General features: G+C 40.8%; 1 protein-coding gene across 2 annotated transcripts; it reads left to right on the top strand.

The window, feature by feature from the left end:
* Positions 1 to 357: 357 nt before the first annotated feature.
* On the top strand, positions 358 to 14,610 carry DNAL1 (dynein axonemal light chain 1). 2 transcript variants are annotated; one of them, XM_074149441.1, is made up of 8 exons: positions 358 to 409; positions 1,741 to 1,779; positions 4,994 to 5,103; positions 5,788 to 5,843; positions 8,295 to 8,350; positions 9,559 to 9,685; positions 10,097 to 10,240; positions 12,581 to 14,610. In XM_074149441.1, exons 1-8 carry the CDS (start codon positions 407 to 409, stop codon positions 12,625 to 12,627), a joined length of 582 nt encoding a protein of 193 aa, XP_074005542.1. In that variant the 5' UTR covers positions 358 to 406; the 3' UTR covers positions 12,628 to 14,610. The 2 variants fall into 2 exon arrangements, with proteins under 2 accessions (XP_074005542.1, XP_074005543.1); XM_074149442.1 differs by having other exon boundaries at positions 362 to 409; positions 10,151 to 10,240; positions 12,581 to 14,383.
* Positions 14,611 to 16,133: the final 1,523 nt, after the last annotated feature.

Below are 16,133 nucleotides of genomic sequence, written 5' to 3'. Positions count from 1 at the left end.
CTGGCTTGGCTAAAGCTGGGGAGGGGTGGGGTGGTACCCCAGGATGGTCCCGTGGCCCCCGGGTGGCTGAGCAGGCTGTGGCCCGCGTCTGTAACGTCTGTCACGGTCTGGTCTCAACGAAACGGTTGGCTTCTCGCCGTTATGGGGGGGGGAAGAGGCCCGCCCGCCAGGGGGCGCCCGCCGGGAGGACCACGGCGCCAGCTCCGCCACGTGCCGCGAGGCGGCGCGCACCGCCCCCCGACGCGACTTCCGGGATGGGACTGTCTCTGTGGCAGCGCCTCTCTATGATCGCCGGCTGCGGTTGCCGTCGTGCTGGCGCCCCACCGGCCCGCCGTGTCGGCGGCGCTGCGCATGCGCGGGAGGCGGCCGTGCCCTAGCAACCGGAGCGTTAACGGTAGCAACGGCAATGGTGGGTCCCGTCAGCGCCGCCGCGGGCACCTGGCGAGGAGGGCGCTGGGTCTGCGGGCGGGGCGGCCGGCCGAGCGGCGGCTGGGGGCTTGGGGAGAGGCTGAGCCGGGGCGTCCCCGGGACCTGGCGGCGGCTGTGGGGACACGACGGCCGGGGCCTGGTCGGGGATGTGGGGAGAGGAGGGGGCGAAGGGGCCGGGGGAGCGGCGTTTCCTCAGGGTTGCCCCCGAGCGGTCCCCGGGGAGAGGTGCCACCGGCCCGGTGCTGCGTGAGCGGCAGCGCGGAGCCGAGCCCTTCGCGGCCCGGGGCTCCTCCCGGCTGGTGTCTGGCGCCGAGCAGCCCGGGCACGGCATAAGCTGGGCAGGAGGCTGCCCGGTGCCCGGGGCCTTGGCTAAGGCGGGGGAGTTGTGGCCTGTTACTGTGCCTTGGGAAAGGGGGGGGTTCGGAGATAGATGCCCAAACTAGAGTCCTCCTGTTTTTGTAGCAAGGAGGCTGTTGATCAGTTTTTGTGAAAGATTGGTCTCTGGAAGCTTTTTAATCTGAAAGACGTCTTGGAAAATGTATAATGCTTAGGATGTATCACAATTTCTCTGTATACTGCTGTTTGGGATATGGTCACTGGGTTTTGATAAGACTGATGTAAGGCAGTAGATTTGGAGCTAGTGACAACACAAAGTTGGTCAGTGGGTCAGTCCTTAAAAAGCCTCGTGCAGCAGCGCTCAGATTTTTCCTGACTGAATAATACATGTTTTCACATCGCATGATGTGACTCGACATAAAACGGTTGGAGAAAAACCAATATAAGCAATGCCTACCGCTCTTGATTTTTGGCAAGATGTACCTTATTTTCCTCAATGAATCTGAAGAGGCTGTGTCATTCTGTCTACTCACAGACTTGCTTTCAGACAGGAAGTTGCTAATGCACAACAATAGAAAGCGCGGGGGTTTTAAGAGCATTAGACCACATTTTTCAGTGCAGTAACTTCTTATGTCTTTGAATTGAATTGAGTTGAATTTCACCATCGAACCTAACAAGCAGCGTCCCAAGCCCGTGCTCCACACGGGGCAGAGAGTAAGGTCAGGAAGATAATGACCTCACATGAAGCCGATTCACAGCTTCCGAAAATGCTACCGAGTCCCCCAGAAAATAATATTACAGGACACTGAGGGGTTCCAGCTTCTTCGAGTCAGCTGGAAGAAGATAATCCAGGAAAGTGGTAGAAGGGGGTAGACAAGCAGGATAGGGAGAGAGACGGGAGAGGAGATAGGTTTGCAGTGAACAAGCCAACTAGAAATTTGCCATGAATATTCTTTAAATTTCTCTCGTTTTTAGGCAAAAGCAACAACTATCAAGGAAGCTCTGGCCAAATGGGTAAGTAGAACAGTATCTAGCTGCTTTGCAGTATTCCGTGGCATGGGTTTTGACTATGTTCAGCTAAATTTATTTTCTAAATTTATTGTAAGAAATATGTTTGCTTGAAACATCTGCTATAATAAGTTTCACAAAGTAAAAACTTTACTATTACTATTGCTGTATAATATGTTCTATTGGCCTTTCTGTGTGTTCTTGTTAAATTGATACGGCCGGTAAAGATGCATCTGTTTTGCTCTCCTGCCTTGTTGTGCTGAATACGTATTGATAGAAGGCCTGAGGTTACAAAGAGATTTAAAGTTGGGGATGTCTTATGTTTTAATTATGCTCTGTTCATTTTACCTGAGTGTAGTCCTTCCACAAGTATGAAATTCTCACTGTACTGAAGTCAGTGAAGCTTCTACTATGGTCTTTTAACATATTGTCCCTCATATCATGCAAAGTTTAACCCCAAATGAGTTCATAGCTTGGTTTTATTCTTAAAGCATTGTGTTAATGCAGACAGTCATTTGGGGCAGTAACTGACCTGGTCTTGGAGCCTTCTGGAAATCTGTTTGTTGGCAAGGATGTGCATGTAATTTCAAATGATGATATAGGATGCTCTGGGGTCAGGTGCACAGTCCAGTAAAACCAATGAGAATCTTACCCCAGGCTGAGTGAATTTTAGATTAGGGCACAGATGTGCCGTTTGGTATATGTGCACTCTCCCACTAATTCTGGCCAGCTGCTAGAACAAGCAAGTCTTATCAGCTGGTGTAGAAGATCTGGATGTGAGGCAGTGTGGGCAGGTACAGTTGAAAGCCAGAAGATTCATAGATTGGTCCAGGCCGGAAGGGACCTCCAAAGGTCATCTAGTCTGACCTCCCCGCAGTCAGCAGGGACACCCCCAACTAGACCAGGTTGCCCAGGGCCTCGTCGAGCTTCACCTTGAATATCTCAAGGGAAGGGGCCTCAACCACCTCCCTGGGCAACCTGTTCCAGTGTTCCACCACCCTCATGGTAAAGAATTTTTTCCTAATATCCAATCTAAATCTCCCCTTCTCCAGCTTAAAACCATTGCCCCTCGTCCTGTCACTGCAGGCCTTTGTAAACAGATCTGTACCACCTGTTCAAGGTACTGCTCTGTAATTGAAGACTACGTCCTTTTTGAATTTTATCATTGCTTAGTACCTTCAGTATTTCATTTTTTTTACAGTTACGTTGGTATCCCACAAACTTCACTCCTAATAAGAACTAAAATGCAACAACTTGCAGACATTAGCACTAGTAGAGGTGCGAACTGAGTATTAAAAAGTTTTCCTTTTCCTCCCTCACTCTTTCTGCCCTCCAAAACCTCAACTCCATGTTTCCTATTAAAGATTTGTTTTCCATTTGCTCCTCTGTCACATGTCTCTTAGAGATAATTGACCTGTGTCAGTGAGTTTCCATTAACGTTAGGCATGAAGTGCTGAATTTGCTTTTCTGATCATGTTATTGGGGGTGGATTTAAATCTTCCTTGTACTAGTCCTAATCTGGGTCCATGTGACTTGTAAAATTGGATCCGGTGTTGTGTTGCATTCCCGATGTTTTTCTTCCCTTTGGCATAAGGGTTTACCTATGCCCTACAGTCAGGGTGACATTAGTTAAATCAAAGGAACTTCAACCTAGTGAATACATAACCTGTGGTTTAAAAAGCATCTGTTTTACCTGTGGTTTCTCTGTGGCTTTATGTGGTCATTCAGCTGACCTTTATTCCAGAAGTGCGTGGCAATCGGGATGAATTTTCTTCCTGAAGGTGCTTGCTGCCTACCACAGTCTGTATTGGAAGCTCTCTCCCTTTCACGTTTTCAAGAAAAGATGTATTTTTGTTTGTTGGTATAAACCGATAATTATAAACTGAGTATAAATGCAAACAGATACGGTGTTGTTCTTAGAAAACAGAAGATTCACATTTATATAGTGACTTAGATTGAACACATTACCATGTTCTAGCAAAACATCTGACATGCTTACTTGCTACATCGCTAATTATGAGTAAAATATTATCACACTGAATTCAGACTGAAACTAGGATATAAGTAAATGCACAAGGTAATGTGCTTTTTTTTTTTTTATTAAATTAAGTTGCCTGAAGTATTTTGGGTACATACAAGAGAAAATAACATTTTCAAAACCTGATCTTGTGCTGTGGGATTCTTAAAGACTTCTGGGATGCAGTTCATTTCATTACAAAGTAGCCATATAAACCAGGCCAGACCTCAGCTATCTCACTTTTCTGTAGCTGCATAAAAATGGGGGAGAAAACAAGAGCCCTTGTTCTGAAAGCACAGAGTAGGTTTCTCCCTTGTTAATGGACCTCCAGTTGTCCCCCTGAACACTGAGTGAATTCACAAAATGCTTCCTTTGTGCTGCCAAGGAGGCAGCTGTCAAAACTGGTGGTACTACCTAAACAGATACTTGTTCCAAGTGTTTAGTCAATAAATACCATTGCTTCAGAATTTTAAAAGATTTAGTAGACTATATTTTTTAATAAACCCAAATGCTTAAGTTATGGGAATTCTTCTAACGGTCTGAACTTTATAGTATTTAATCTAGAAAATTATCAACCTAGGTTGTAAATAGGAAATTTGTCTTTTACTGCATTCTCTAAAGTGTGAAATCTTCCTCCACTCTTTTTTAATGGCTAATTAGAATTTTTTTTTTTTTTTTTCTAGATTCTTAACTCTGTGAATGTATTGAGGTTCTCCCCCAAAATGCACTCTCCTGTGTTCAGTTTGTGATACAAGTTAGGCATGAGTTCCAAGTTTTCCGGGTGAAGTGGGAAAGAGATTTTTCTGTCAGAGCTTTTAAGAATTGGCTTCTGCTACAGACTGGCCCTAGTTGTGGCTCCTGTATGTTAGTCTCCATGGAAGTACCTTTATTCAGAATTTTAAAACTCCATCTATTCTCCATTTCTTTATGGCAGAGGACCCCTTAATTAAATTCCTCAAGAGTAACACAGCTTTTTTTAAAAAAGCATATGTAATGTGTAAGTTCTTTTGATGTCTTGAAAATAAGCTAGTCTTCCCTTTTTATGCTATGCCAACAGGAGTCTTGATAAAGTGTTCAAAATGCTTTAACTTTTCAGTAACATCTTCTAGTAGTATATTGAAATTACTTCTACAGTAATTCTATAGTAATTTTCAGTAATTGCATGTAGCAGTGAGCCTCTTCTTCACCTTCTTTTTTCTTTAGGAAGAAAAAAATGGCCAGAAGGCTTCAGAGGCAAAGGAGGTGAAACTGTACGGTCAGATTCCTCCTGTCGAAACGATGGATGAATCTCTCTCCACGCTTGTTAACTGCGAGTAAGTTCAGTTAAAAACAAATTGGAAACCAAGTATTCTCTTCTCTTTTTATTAATTTTCAGTTTTTCTGCTGTTCACTGCGCAAATATGCCTTTACTATGTTTAAGTGTGGCCTTCAAAGCAGCAGCTTTCTCCTCTTTTTTCTCAGCTGAGCTTCTCTTTCCACACATGGTTCCTCTTCCTCTTTTTAATTCAAGGATCCCTGTCACTTAACTGAGAAGGTGTTAGGATAGATTCTGTATTGATATTTGTCCCCAGAAAAATCAGATACTGTTTATCAGTATATAATGACAGGTCCGTTTTGGAGTCTATCAGCTAACTGGCACATTTATGATCCATTCCAAAATTTATGAAAAAAAAAAAAAAAAGAAAAAAAAAAGACTTAAGCAGGACTTTCAGAAAGAGATTAGAGCCGTTTCAGAAGTAAACATCAATGCATTTGATAAGGCTAGGCATAAAAAGATAATCTGGTGTGTCACATCAGTAACTCACGGTACTTTCCCAGAAGCTAAATAAAGTTGCAGAAGTCTTGATGGTTTGAGGATATTTTGAGTCTGTTGTTAGTTCATTATCTGATGAGAGAAGACTAGACAATTATTTCTAATGCAACGGTGTTTGGGCATGGAACTCTTCTGATATAGTGATCCCTTGTATACTGTGAATTGATTATTCTTCCTTTTAAAGGAAACTATCGCTGTCTACAAACCGCATTGAAAGAATCGCCAACTTGAACAGCCTAAGTAAGTGACAAGCCAGTGATCGATTATGTTTGTTTTCTAGTTGCCTGGATAGGACGCACACCATAATTTTTTTATACGTGTCCAGCTTTATACCTATTCTTATCCTTTCTAATTCCTTCCTCTTAGAAAATTACAAGTGACGTTTAAATTCACAGTCTTACTGGAGAATGTATGTTTAGCAATAATGGTGTATTAAAGCACGTATTCCTGCGCACTAGCCTTGGCAGTTGTCTCACTGTGCAAGTTTAAAAAAAAAAAAATCCATTAAGAAAGCACCTTTATAACTTCCAGTGGGCCCGAGTTGTGATGTTCAAAACATAATCAGTTCTAGAGTGATTTAATGACCAATTTCCATGCTCACGATGGAGACAGCTTGCAGTTCAACAATCTGTAATTGTAGTATTGGTTGGAGTGAGGTTGGAGTGTTGCAGATTTGGATGGAAAAATGCCATTCCACTTTGCAGAGGAGTGGATATACTTGGTTTGATTTTGTTCATACTTGAAAGGGACCTGCCATCTGTCTAAAAGTGGAACTGAACTTTGATTTTATGGGCAGGTGTCTATGACACCTTGAAACTCATTGGCTTACTGACTTTGGGACAGAAGTTTTAATGGTCTGTCCTCAAGACTTTGACTCTGTGGCATGAGGCTGGCAAAGAGCTGCAGGTTTTGGGCTGGAGCTTCCAGGCTTTTCTGTCCCTATCATATTGTCAGGTGAACAGACAAGGAACCTGGAATCCCATCCTCTCCAACTACACACCAATGGGGCTGTCAATCAGCTTGATGAACTTACTTGTTTTCATAATATGCTCAGACTTCAACAAATTTGTGAATACTAATCAGGGGAAAAAATATTCCAGTATTCTTTCCAAATAACTGTATTGTAGTATTTCAACTAGAGTAACTCTATCATGAGCAAAAAATAATTAGGCAGTTATATATATAAGTGAAACCAATGAAATTTTGTAGTGGGATAAAACATTAAAAGCCTTTAAAGCACCTTAGATATTTATATTAATAAAACATAGAATGAAAACATCCAGTCTGTACCAAATATTTCATCCTAAAGCCAGACAAACTGGAACTACACGGTCTGTCTCTTAAAGGTACAGAATATGAGGAACTCACCATCTCTTATTGGCCTCTGTGAAAGGGAGAGAAAGCAGTGCTTACAGCTATGAAAAACAGCCAGTAATTATTACATATTTACTTTTGCTTGTTGCAGAGAGGAAGCTGAGAAATCTTTTTAAGCATCTATACTCTTTTCAGATGGAAAAGATTACTGTTAATGTATGTACCTGATATTGTCAAGTAGATAATTCTGTGTAAAGGATCACATCCCTATATCTGTACATGTCAGGAAGGTGTTCTGGATGACAGCAGCAAGTGTTAGTTTTGTGTTTTAGAGAGTGTAAATGTTCTGTGAGGGAGGTCTTCCTTTAAAATACAGAATTTCTCAGAACAAGAGTCATAAAAAACAGTAACAGAGTTAGAAACATTTTTTTGTTTTAGAATATTTGCCAGGTGTGGTTTTATCAGGTGTGGTTTCATCCCTGCATTTCTTGATGCAGAACATACAACTCTATTTTAGATCAACCTTGAATCTTCATCCACAGCAATCAGCCACTACACATGCTGTCTGTGGAGTATCTGTTGATACTTGGCTGGAACTTTCATTGGTCTTGCCTTTTATTATTGTACTATGTGTTTTTAATCATTATGCATAGAAGAGCAAAACAAGATCATTTAATATATAATATTTCGTCCTTAATGCAGTTAAGAGGAAGTGTTAAAACATTCATGAAACATATAGATCCAAAGTTAACCCAGCTACATGCTGGAACTCAGTTTGCTTATTTACACCTGCAAGAAAGCTTGTGTGAAAAATTAAAATGAGTTATACAAAAAGACTGCTATTTTGTGATAGCTTTGAGTTACACTGGTATCACACTAAACCCCAGCAAGAACAGCTCACTTGGAAAGGAGGTTTGTCTGGATGCTAAACGAAGTTGAAATGTCTCTCATCAGACTTTTGTAAGGCAGCTTTAAATGCTGCCTCTATTATAGAAATCAAATCTGCTGCCTTAAGATAAGATTGGAAGAACTTTTGCCTGGAGAAAAAGGGGTATAAACTATGTTAAGATCAAAACTAGCAAGTTAGCAGTTAAGAGTTCAGGTGCAAGGTGAATTATTCAGTGTTTATCTGGACTGAATTTCAACCAGGTAACCTACACACGAGTAGCTTTGTATTCATAAGCGTGTTTCTGAGCTGCCCACTGCATCCATTCCTGATTATCTGTGTAGGTCAGGAGGTTTTATTTCTGTTACTTCATTCTTTCTTAAAACCGCCTGTTCAGAGTGCAGTTTGTTTGTAAGTGGACTTAGAGCATCTTTTTATATTTAGAAAAAAACACCATTTATTAACAATAAACTTTCTTTTATTTATTACAGAAAATTTGAAGATTCTGTCTTTGGGAAGAAATAACATAAAGAACTTGAATGGATTGGTATGCGCTTCTCAGTGTCAATTCTTTGCTGACAAAATGGAGCGCTGTCTAGAACGTGGGATAATTCCCCTGTGTTCATAAAAGTCTTTGCTGAATTTACGTTGTTGCCCTAACCGTTTATTTTGTCCTTTCACTATGATCTGTTCATATTGCTTCTAAATGTTCAGATAGTCTTTCTCTCTTTTTTTTTTTTTTTTGTTTCAACACTATTCATGTTCAGAGATTCTTCGGGGCTAATTTACTACATAAAAGGATTTTAGAAAGAGGGATTTTGTTGTCTTTGACAAAGATAAGCATAACTTTTATTTGAAAATGGCTGTCTGTCTGTAATTCCACTGGCTTTACATGAAAATAATTCCTGCAGACTTTTTGCAGAAGGAATTTTTTACCTGAAGATACTTAAGCTTTGCTTCTTTACTACATATATTGGCACTCCTATGAACACACACTTCATGAGAGTCTGTGCTTTTTATGTTAACTGGCACCTGCAGCAATATGGCTTTAGGGGAGAAGATGGTGGCAGGACCAGGTAGGGGAAAAATCGTTGAGGAAAAAAATCCAATCAATTTTGTTACATTTAAATTAAGGGCAGAAGAACTTTTTTTCAATCAACCTTTTTTTAATGACTATAGAAATTCTTTTCTTCCTGAAGAGATACTGTATGTTTCTCCTGCAGAAGGTTTCTCTTCAAAGCTATTCCCACCTTCAGAGATGCCGTATCTTTTACGTGTGGAATGCAGAGTCAATGTGTAATGGCTGGTTTAAAAACCCTCTCTTTTGAGAGAATTATGAAAGCAACTTCTGGCTGAGAGGTACAAACATACGTGCACCTGAAATGAATCATTCCCTCATATGGTAGAAGACCCCCTCTAAAGTAGTTGTTGAATTGCATTCACTTCATGTATACTTGCAGTGACAAGCCGCCAAATCTGTTTCCTCTGCCCCTATGCCTTAAGAACTACTCCAGTCAGCTATTCCTTATCTTTTCTAATACTGTGATTTCTGTCCTACTAAATATATTTCAGATCATTTTCTCTTAATTCCCATAAGTATTTGTCATGCATAATTAGGGACCTGCTAAAAAGGAAATGAGAACCAATATACCTCAGTATTTTCTCACAGGAGGTGACCTGTATGGGGTGAAGAGAGTATCTGAAGAAAAAGGAAGATACTCTTCCGCTTACCTGAGTAGTCCTGTCGTTTTCCAGGAGGCAGTTGCAGATACTTTAGAGGAGCTGTGGATCTCATACAACTTCATTGAGAAACTGAGGGGTATCCGTGTAATGAAGAAGCTGAAGGTTCTTTATATGTCAAATAATTTGGTGAAAGACTGGGGTAAGCCACACCTCTCTATTCTGTAACTCCTCCTGTAGTTTGGTGAATGCATGAGTTAAGTCACCAAGTAAAAAATAGTTCTGTATGCTGCAGGGCTTTAAGTCTCACTGAGAAGCCTGCAGATATGTGCTGAATCCCTAAATTATCCACTCATGCAGGAGAGTAAAAATAGTTAGAATATTGCATTTAACTTCTAAGTCCAAACGAGTTTGTTCTTTGAATCATCTTTCTCGGACTTCTTTTAAAATGCATACCTGTTCTTTAACCTGATGCCAGTTCAAGCCCGAGCAATCCCCACCTGGTTGCATCCCGTGCTATTTATGTTTGCACTGAGGTTGAAAGGGAGGTTTGGTGCAGAGGTACTTTCCGTGTTCCACAACCTGGTTGGTGTTTTCACCTTTGTGGTTGCAGCAGAGTTTGTGAGACTGGCAGAGCTGCCATTACTAGAGGATCTGGTGTTTACAGGCAATCCACTGCAAGAGAAATACACCTCTGATCAGAACAGTTGGTTTGAAGAAGCAACCAAACGGGTACCCAAGCTGAGAAAGCTGGACGGTGAGTTTGGGGCATGAGGCAATGGGTGTGAGTTAACAGCTTAATATAAAGACAACCACAGGGAAATGAAGCATAACCTCAGAAATTCATCTGTGTGCCCATGTAATATTCTTCCCTCCCGCCTTTGGAGTTATTCAGAAGTAGGATCTTCTGAAAGTGTTTGATGGGTTTTGGAGTATTAAGTCCAAGTGGCTTTACTCTTGAAGTTAACCTGTCAAATAGTTTCAGCACATAACTAATGGGGAACTGAAGCATACTGGTTTGGGGTGCTCTTGTGGAATTCACATGTTGACTTGTATGTAGCTATATAAAGTGTTTAGCATTAAATGAGTTAACAAGGCTTTCATCTGCCACGTTGAATTACAGTTTTCCCCAACCAAAAAGGGTGACGTGGGGAAACGGGGATAGACAGGGATATGTTCTGTTTTGCTTCTGGTGCAGGGGAAGGTTTTCAGAATTTCATGCAAGTTTCCTAAATGCCTGAATATCTCCCTCCTGTCACCGTACTAAGCCTCAGGTTATAAACTGCCCTCTCCTTTTTGTCACTGACATGAAAATATATTAAACAATGTCCTGCTTTTAAAAGTAAGACAATTTTAAAATGTTTTTAAAGATGTTAATTTCTGTTAAAGGAGATGTCAGCTGTTGACTGTTACCCACTGTTTGCTAAAGCAATGAAGAGGCAGCAGGACTGGTAACGCTAAAAACAGGGAAGGTAGGAGCGTAGGGATGGCGACACGAGGACAGCATCAGCACAGGGAGCAATGGATGGGAAAGCAAAACAAGATCAACTGAAGTACTAAGAGTTCTTGGGACCTGGCGATAAAGTGTACTGCTGTGTAGGATGGCCTGCAGTAATCCGTTTGCTGTTGTAGTAGAAAACATTTCGAGAGTGAAACAAAAAATGGAATAGGGCAAGTATCTGTATGGGCAAAGAGTAACCTTGTTAGTTTAAGGTTAGACCCTTAGTTTCTTAAGCATTCCTGCAGCCGGGAGTGATGGACAGCTCTGAATTAGACAGATACATTTCCTGTGTAACGTAGAAAGAGAGGATGATATTGAAGAATGGAAACCACAAACACTAGAACGTTGAGCAAAAGAGAAGTCACAAATGCTTCAAGTGGCTGTAAGGTTCTTGCTGTTACGCTGTCCCAGGACAGTTACGTTATGCCTATGTCTATGTGAGATGATTAATAGAGGGACCTCAAAATTATTGAAATGGTTGAAGATGTGCTGGACAAAAAAAAATAAGCACTGAAGGCCTCTTTCAGCAGGTAGGTGTCTCCTTTCAGCTAGTTCCTGTGCCAGGAACCCTGCTCAGCAGTTAGGTGCCTAAATTTTCTGTTTCCTACCTGTGACAAAAGAAAGGCAGCACCTCAGCCGTACAATAAGCAAAGGGCTCTCACAACAAAGCCTCACCACAATTCAAGTCTCTGCCTCAGACTGAGCAAAGCATCAGTGTGACCCAGTTCCCATTACCCAGGTGGCAGCGCAGGTGAATGAACACGTACCTTCGTGCCCCTGCTGTTCTTGTTATTTGGGCATATTTGATTGTGCTATTTCAGCATGCTGTGAGCTTACCTGTGCTATTGGGGCTTGCTACTGTGGGGAAAATTTGTAACTTGATAAATCTTTTTTTGGGGATGCTAGCATTTCAGCTTATTTTAAATTCATGAACACATCACTCTGAGGTGGCGTGAACACTGCAGGCTGCCACACTCTGAGGTGCCCTTTGCTCAGTATGGCAGTTAAAAAGCCATTTTTATGGCTTTTGAAGTACCCAAGGGGTAGGTATAGACTATGATGCTATTGTGCAATGCAACTTTATTCCATGACATCCAAGTTAGCCCTAAAAGATGTGACCACATCACTTCCTGGATCCGCATTAATGTAATTTGTATTTTGTAGTCTGGACATCCTGGTCTGGTATCACTGAGGAGGGATCGTTTATGTCATGGTAATGGCAACACAAGGTGGGGGCCCAGCAAGAGAAAGGTGATGTGCTAGTTGGTCGTTAATTGAATTGACATGGTGCATCTCCCAGTGACCAGGTTAGGCTGATCTTTGCAGGTCCTGCTTTCGTACCATTTTTATTCCCTGTTACACAAGAAGTTGGAAGAAACCATCCAACCAACGATCTCATCAGTTGAAGGGTTTTCTAGTTAAGAGCAGTTCAGGTGTGTAGAAGTTCATGTCAGTTAGAAGCAGTGGCAGGAAATACAACTCTTTCCGACAGTCCAGATTAGCTTTCTGATATATTAGCATTAACTATATCTTTCTCTGCATAATCTATTTGTAAATCTTTGCAATTTTTTTTTTTCCTCTCTATTTTTCTCTTAGGTACCCCAGTTATTAAAAAAGAAGAAGATGAAGAAGGAGCAAACTGATGACACTTTCTTGTTGGGTATTTAATTATTTAAGTAACTCCAGATAGCTCGGCATATAGAAGTTTTATATAAATGTTTGTTTTGAAGAAGATCTTTGGGCAATTTTTAAAAGACCAGCTTTTCTCCACAGTCTCTCACCCAAAGAGTCAGTAACCAAAATTCAGGCACAACAATTTTGTCAAGCTTATGACGCCTTCTGCAGAGACCAGTGGAACTGAGTTTATCTGCTGTTTGGCCAGCAAGAGATCTTCACCTGAATTCATAGCTATTTTTAATCCCTGATTAGCGGTGCTTGTTTTTCACTCTTGGGTTATACTAGAACCATTTTAGTTTGTTAGGTGCAGCTGGCCAACGTTATCATTGGAAACAGAGGCCAAAAGAACAATGTTGTGGTTTAGAGACACACTACAGGCTTTGTTGTGTTTAATTTTGTCGTGGGAATCCCTTCCATATTTTAAGTATGCGAGATTGCCTTTTCATCCCCTTAACCATTATGCCAAACAGGCCCGGTAGCTGTGGACCTACGCACAAAAACGGTATTGATCCGATGATTGCTTGTTACTGGCCTTAAGTTTTGACTTGGGCTTCTCACATTGGAACTCAACTGCATTGCTTAGAAGGCCATGTATAACTTATATATTTATTTATTTTAAAGAGGCAACAGGAATTCTTTGCATGGTTTCAGTGAGACTAAAATATCTGCTAGCTTTTTTTTTTGTCTCAATAAGAAATTATTTTAGATTTGAATATGTGATTTATTAGCCTACAGCTGGGTCCTAGTTTTGGTTTGGGTCCCTGCTGGACATAATCCTTCTCAACTCTGGAATCTTCCTATAATGGAGTAGGCCAATAGTAATACAGAAACAAAGAGTGAACAAAAGACCTGGGTTTGAGGACAGAAAATTTTGGGTTTGGAGATACTAATTCTTTATGAAAGCACAGATGTAAGCAGTGAGAGAAAGCGTATGTAGTTAGTGGGGAAGGCGAGATGAAATGGGAAGTGAGCACTGGAAAACAGCATTGAAGACACTAAATGTGCTATATGGCAGGGTAACCTGTTTTAGTAAAGCCTCCTTCTGTGACAGGTAACTATTTTTAGCGAAAAGCATTAAACAGTGATGAAGACGTACCTGATTGCACTGTTGGATGCCAAGAGTGGGGTTTTTTTTCTTCTCTTTAGCGAATAGATCAAGTTACCTGAGTAGATTTTACTCCATCTTGGTTTTGTTTTTTTTAAAAGCTTTTCTTCTAATTCATGGTCCTGTCTTAGTTTAAATTACAATGTCAACAAGCGTACCTGCTTATTCCAGGTCAGGTGTGGATGGAGGCAGAACACCACTCTTAATTATTTTGTGTGTGGCAGGAGTTGAAATCTGGGAAGTCATGGTCAGAGATAAAGAGGTAGAATTGGCTCAAACCTGGTAGAATTGGCCCAGTTTTTTTACTTGCTTGTTAGCACATGGACCTCTCTTCAAAGAGCTGATGTATGCAGTGATTCTATTGAGAACTGCTGGAAAAAAAGTGAGAAGAGACTGAGAACCAGCAGATGACTCAGGTTGCACTAGAAGTAGACTCGTCTAGAAAAATCTTCAAGCAAGAGAGCACTTTTTAACATCCTCTTTGACTATCTTTTGTATACAGTAATTTTGTAGCATGATCAAACTCTTAAATTTGCTGTGTTTAAATTATTTAGGCCTATGTTTGTAAATGTTCTTCTGTGAAACTTGTTTAAAAATAATATAACGTTGTTTTATACAAACATCTTTGGCTGTTGTGTCATGAAATAGTTCAGCTTGTGGAGGGTATTCAGAAATTAAATTTTGTTCTCATAAACTTTCCTAGCTGCTCAGGGAGCAACGCATTTATAGTATGTAAATGCTGGTCCTTGTTGCCTCTATATTTTAGAATACAGAGTAACTTACGACTTTAAAAATGCTGATATAATGTGATTGTTGTCATCTGATACATAAATATTTTTCAATCTTTTAAGACATTGGTTGTCAGACTTTGTTCTTAGGTTCTCAGAGAAAAGTCTACTAGAGCTATATGGAGAAAAAAATCCAAATAAGTTAAATAAATAGCTAGTCTTTCTTTAGTACAAAATTACTAATTCACTTTCTATTTAAGTTCTGTTAATATACCATCAGTTCCCTTAAATCAGGACAAGAGAGGGTTAACTGATTAATAAACTTATGTAATAAACTTTAGCCTTCATTAGACAGCATCACTGAAATGTAATTTCAAAACCCATATGTATATATTTATATATAACCCATATTAAAAAGCTTTCTACCCCACAGTCCATAGCAGTTGGTCTCAATAATAACAGGAGTAGCATCCTGCAGTGTCAGCTGGAATGCTATTTAAAAAATATAGAGGGAATTACTTCAGAATTTCTCACACTACCACTAACTCAAAGCTTACTAATCACTAAAATGCTTTATAAGGTCTCTTTCAGTATCTGAAATAACTTCCAGAAGCCTGGGCTTGGGTCTGCTGATTAAAAAAAAGATGAAAACCAAAACTCGTGACTTTTTTGATCATCCAGAGTTTGCATGGCTTCACAGCTTTAGTGCAACGTAACCAACCTTTGGCACTTTTATCAGTTGGCTTTGACAGAGAGGCAAATACCTTATTTAAAGCCTTAAACAAACTCGTGGGCTGCTCTCTCAAGTGAAGGCATCCGTGTTCCCTGTCTCTTTTGCCCACCAAGCAAAATGCCACTTCTCCAAAGGCTATTGCTGATCAACGGCCACATCCGCAGCAGTAAATTATAGGAAGGGCTTCCACACCGAGCTGAAAAAAAAGAGCATTTCAGTGTCTTGGGTTGAGTCTTTCTCCTGCCAGCTTTGCTGAGAACATTAAAATTAAAATTTGTCAGCATAAGTTAACAACTAAAAAGCAAAGAGGTGTGCTGCCCGAGATTCTAACTGCAATCCAGCAGGAGGCCAGTTAGACACGGATACGCGTTTCTACCATCTGCTTTAGGGAGTGAAATGTTTGCAGCTTTTAAAGACTTTGCGCCCACAGGTGTGAGAAACAGTAGCCAAGTTAACTAAAAACAGTGAACTACCAAAACAGAAGGAACCCGTGTTTTGAAGATGGACAGAAGCATATCAGGATTTAAAATCCACAGCAAGAGATCCAGCAAAAAAACCCTTAAGATTCAGGTAACAGGCAAGTGCCTTTCAGACAGTATTTACCAACGTGTTTTTTAAACTCTACCATTAAAAAATACAATGCAATATGATTTACAACTGGAGTCATTTTTTCTACAACCACCACATTCAACTACTAAAACAGCAGTGGCGTCAACTCTTTTCCCAGCAGCTCTAGATTTACTTCAGTCTCTACTTTCTGGAGTCCCAGCTCCAGCCATCCAGGAATTTGGATGTGATACAGGCCTCTCAGGCACCAACTCACCCCGTGCTGCCTTTGCAGTGGTTTCGGGTAGTGTCAGAATCCAGCCGGCCTTAGTTACAGCACAAAAGTGAACCCACAACTAT

This window comes from Numenius arquata, chromosome 6, assembly GCF_964106895.1.
Source record: "Numenius arquata chromosome 6, bNumArq3.hap1.1, whole genome shotgun sequence".
Classification (NCBI taxonomy): domain Eukaryota; kingdom Metazoa; phylum Chordata; class Aves; order Charadriiformes; family Scolopacidae; genus Numenius; species Numenius arquata.
The sequence above is the reverse complement of the archived record's forward strand: the minus strand, read 5'-3'. Positions and strand labels throughout refer to the sequence as shown.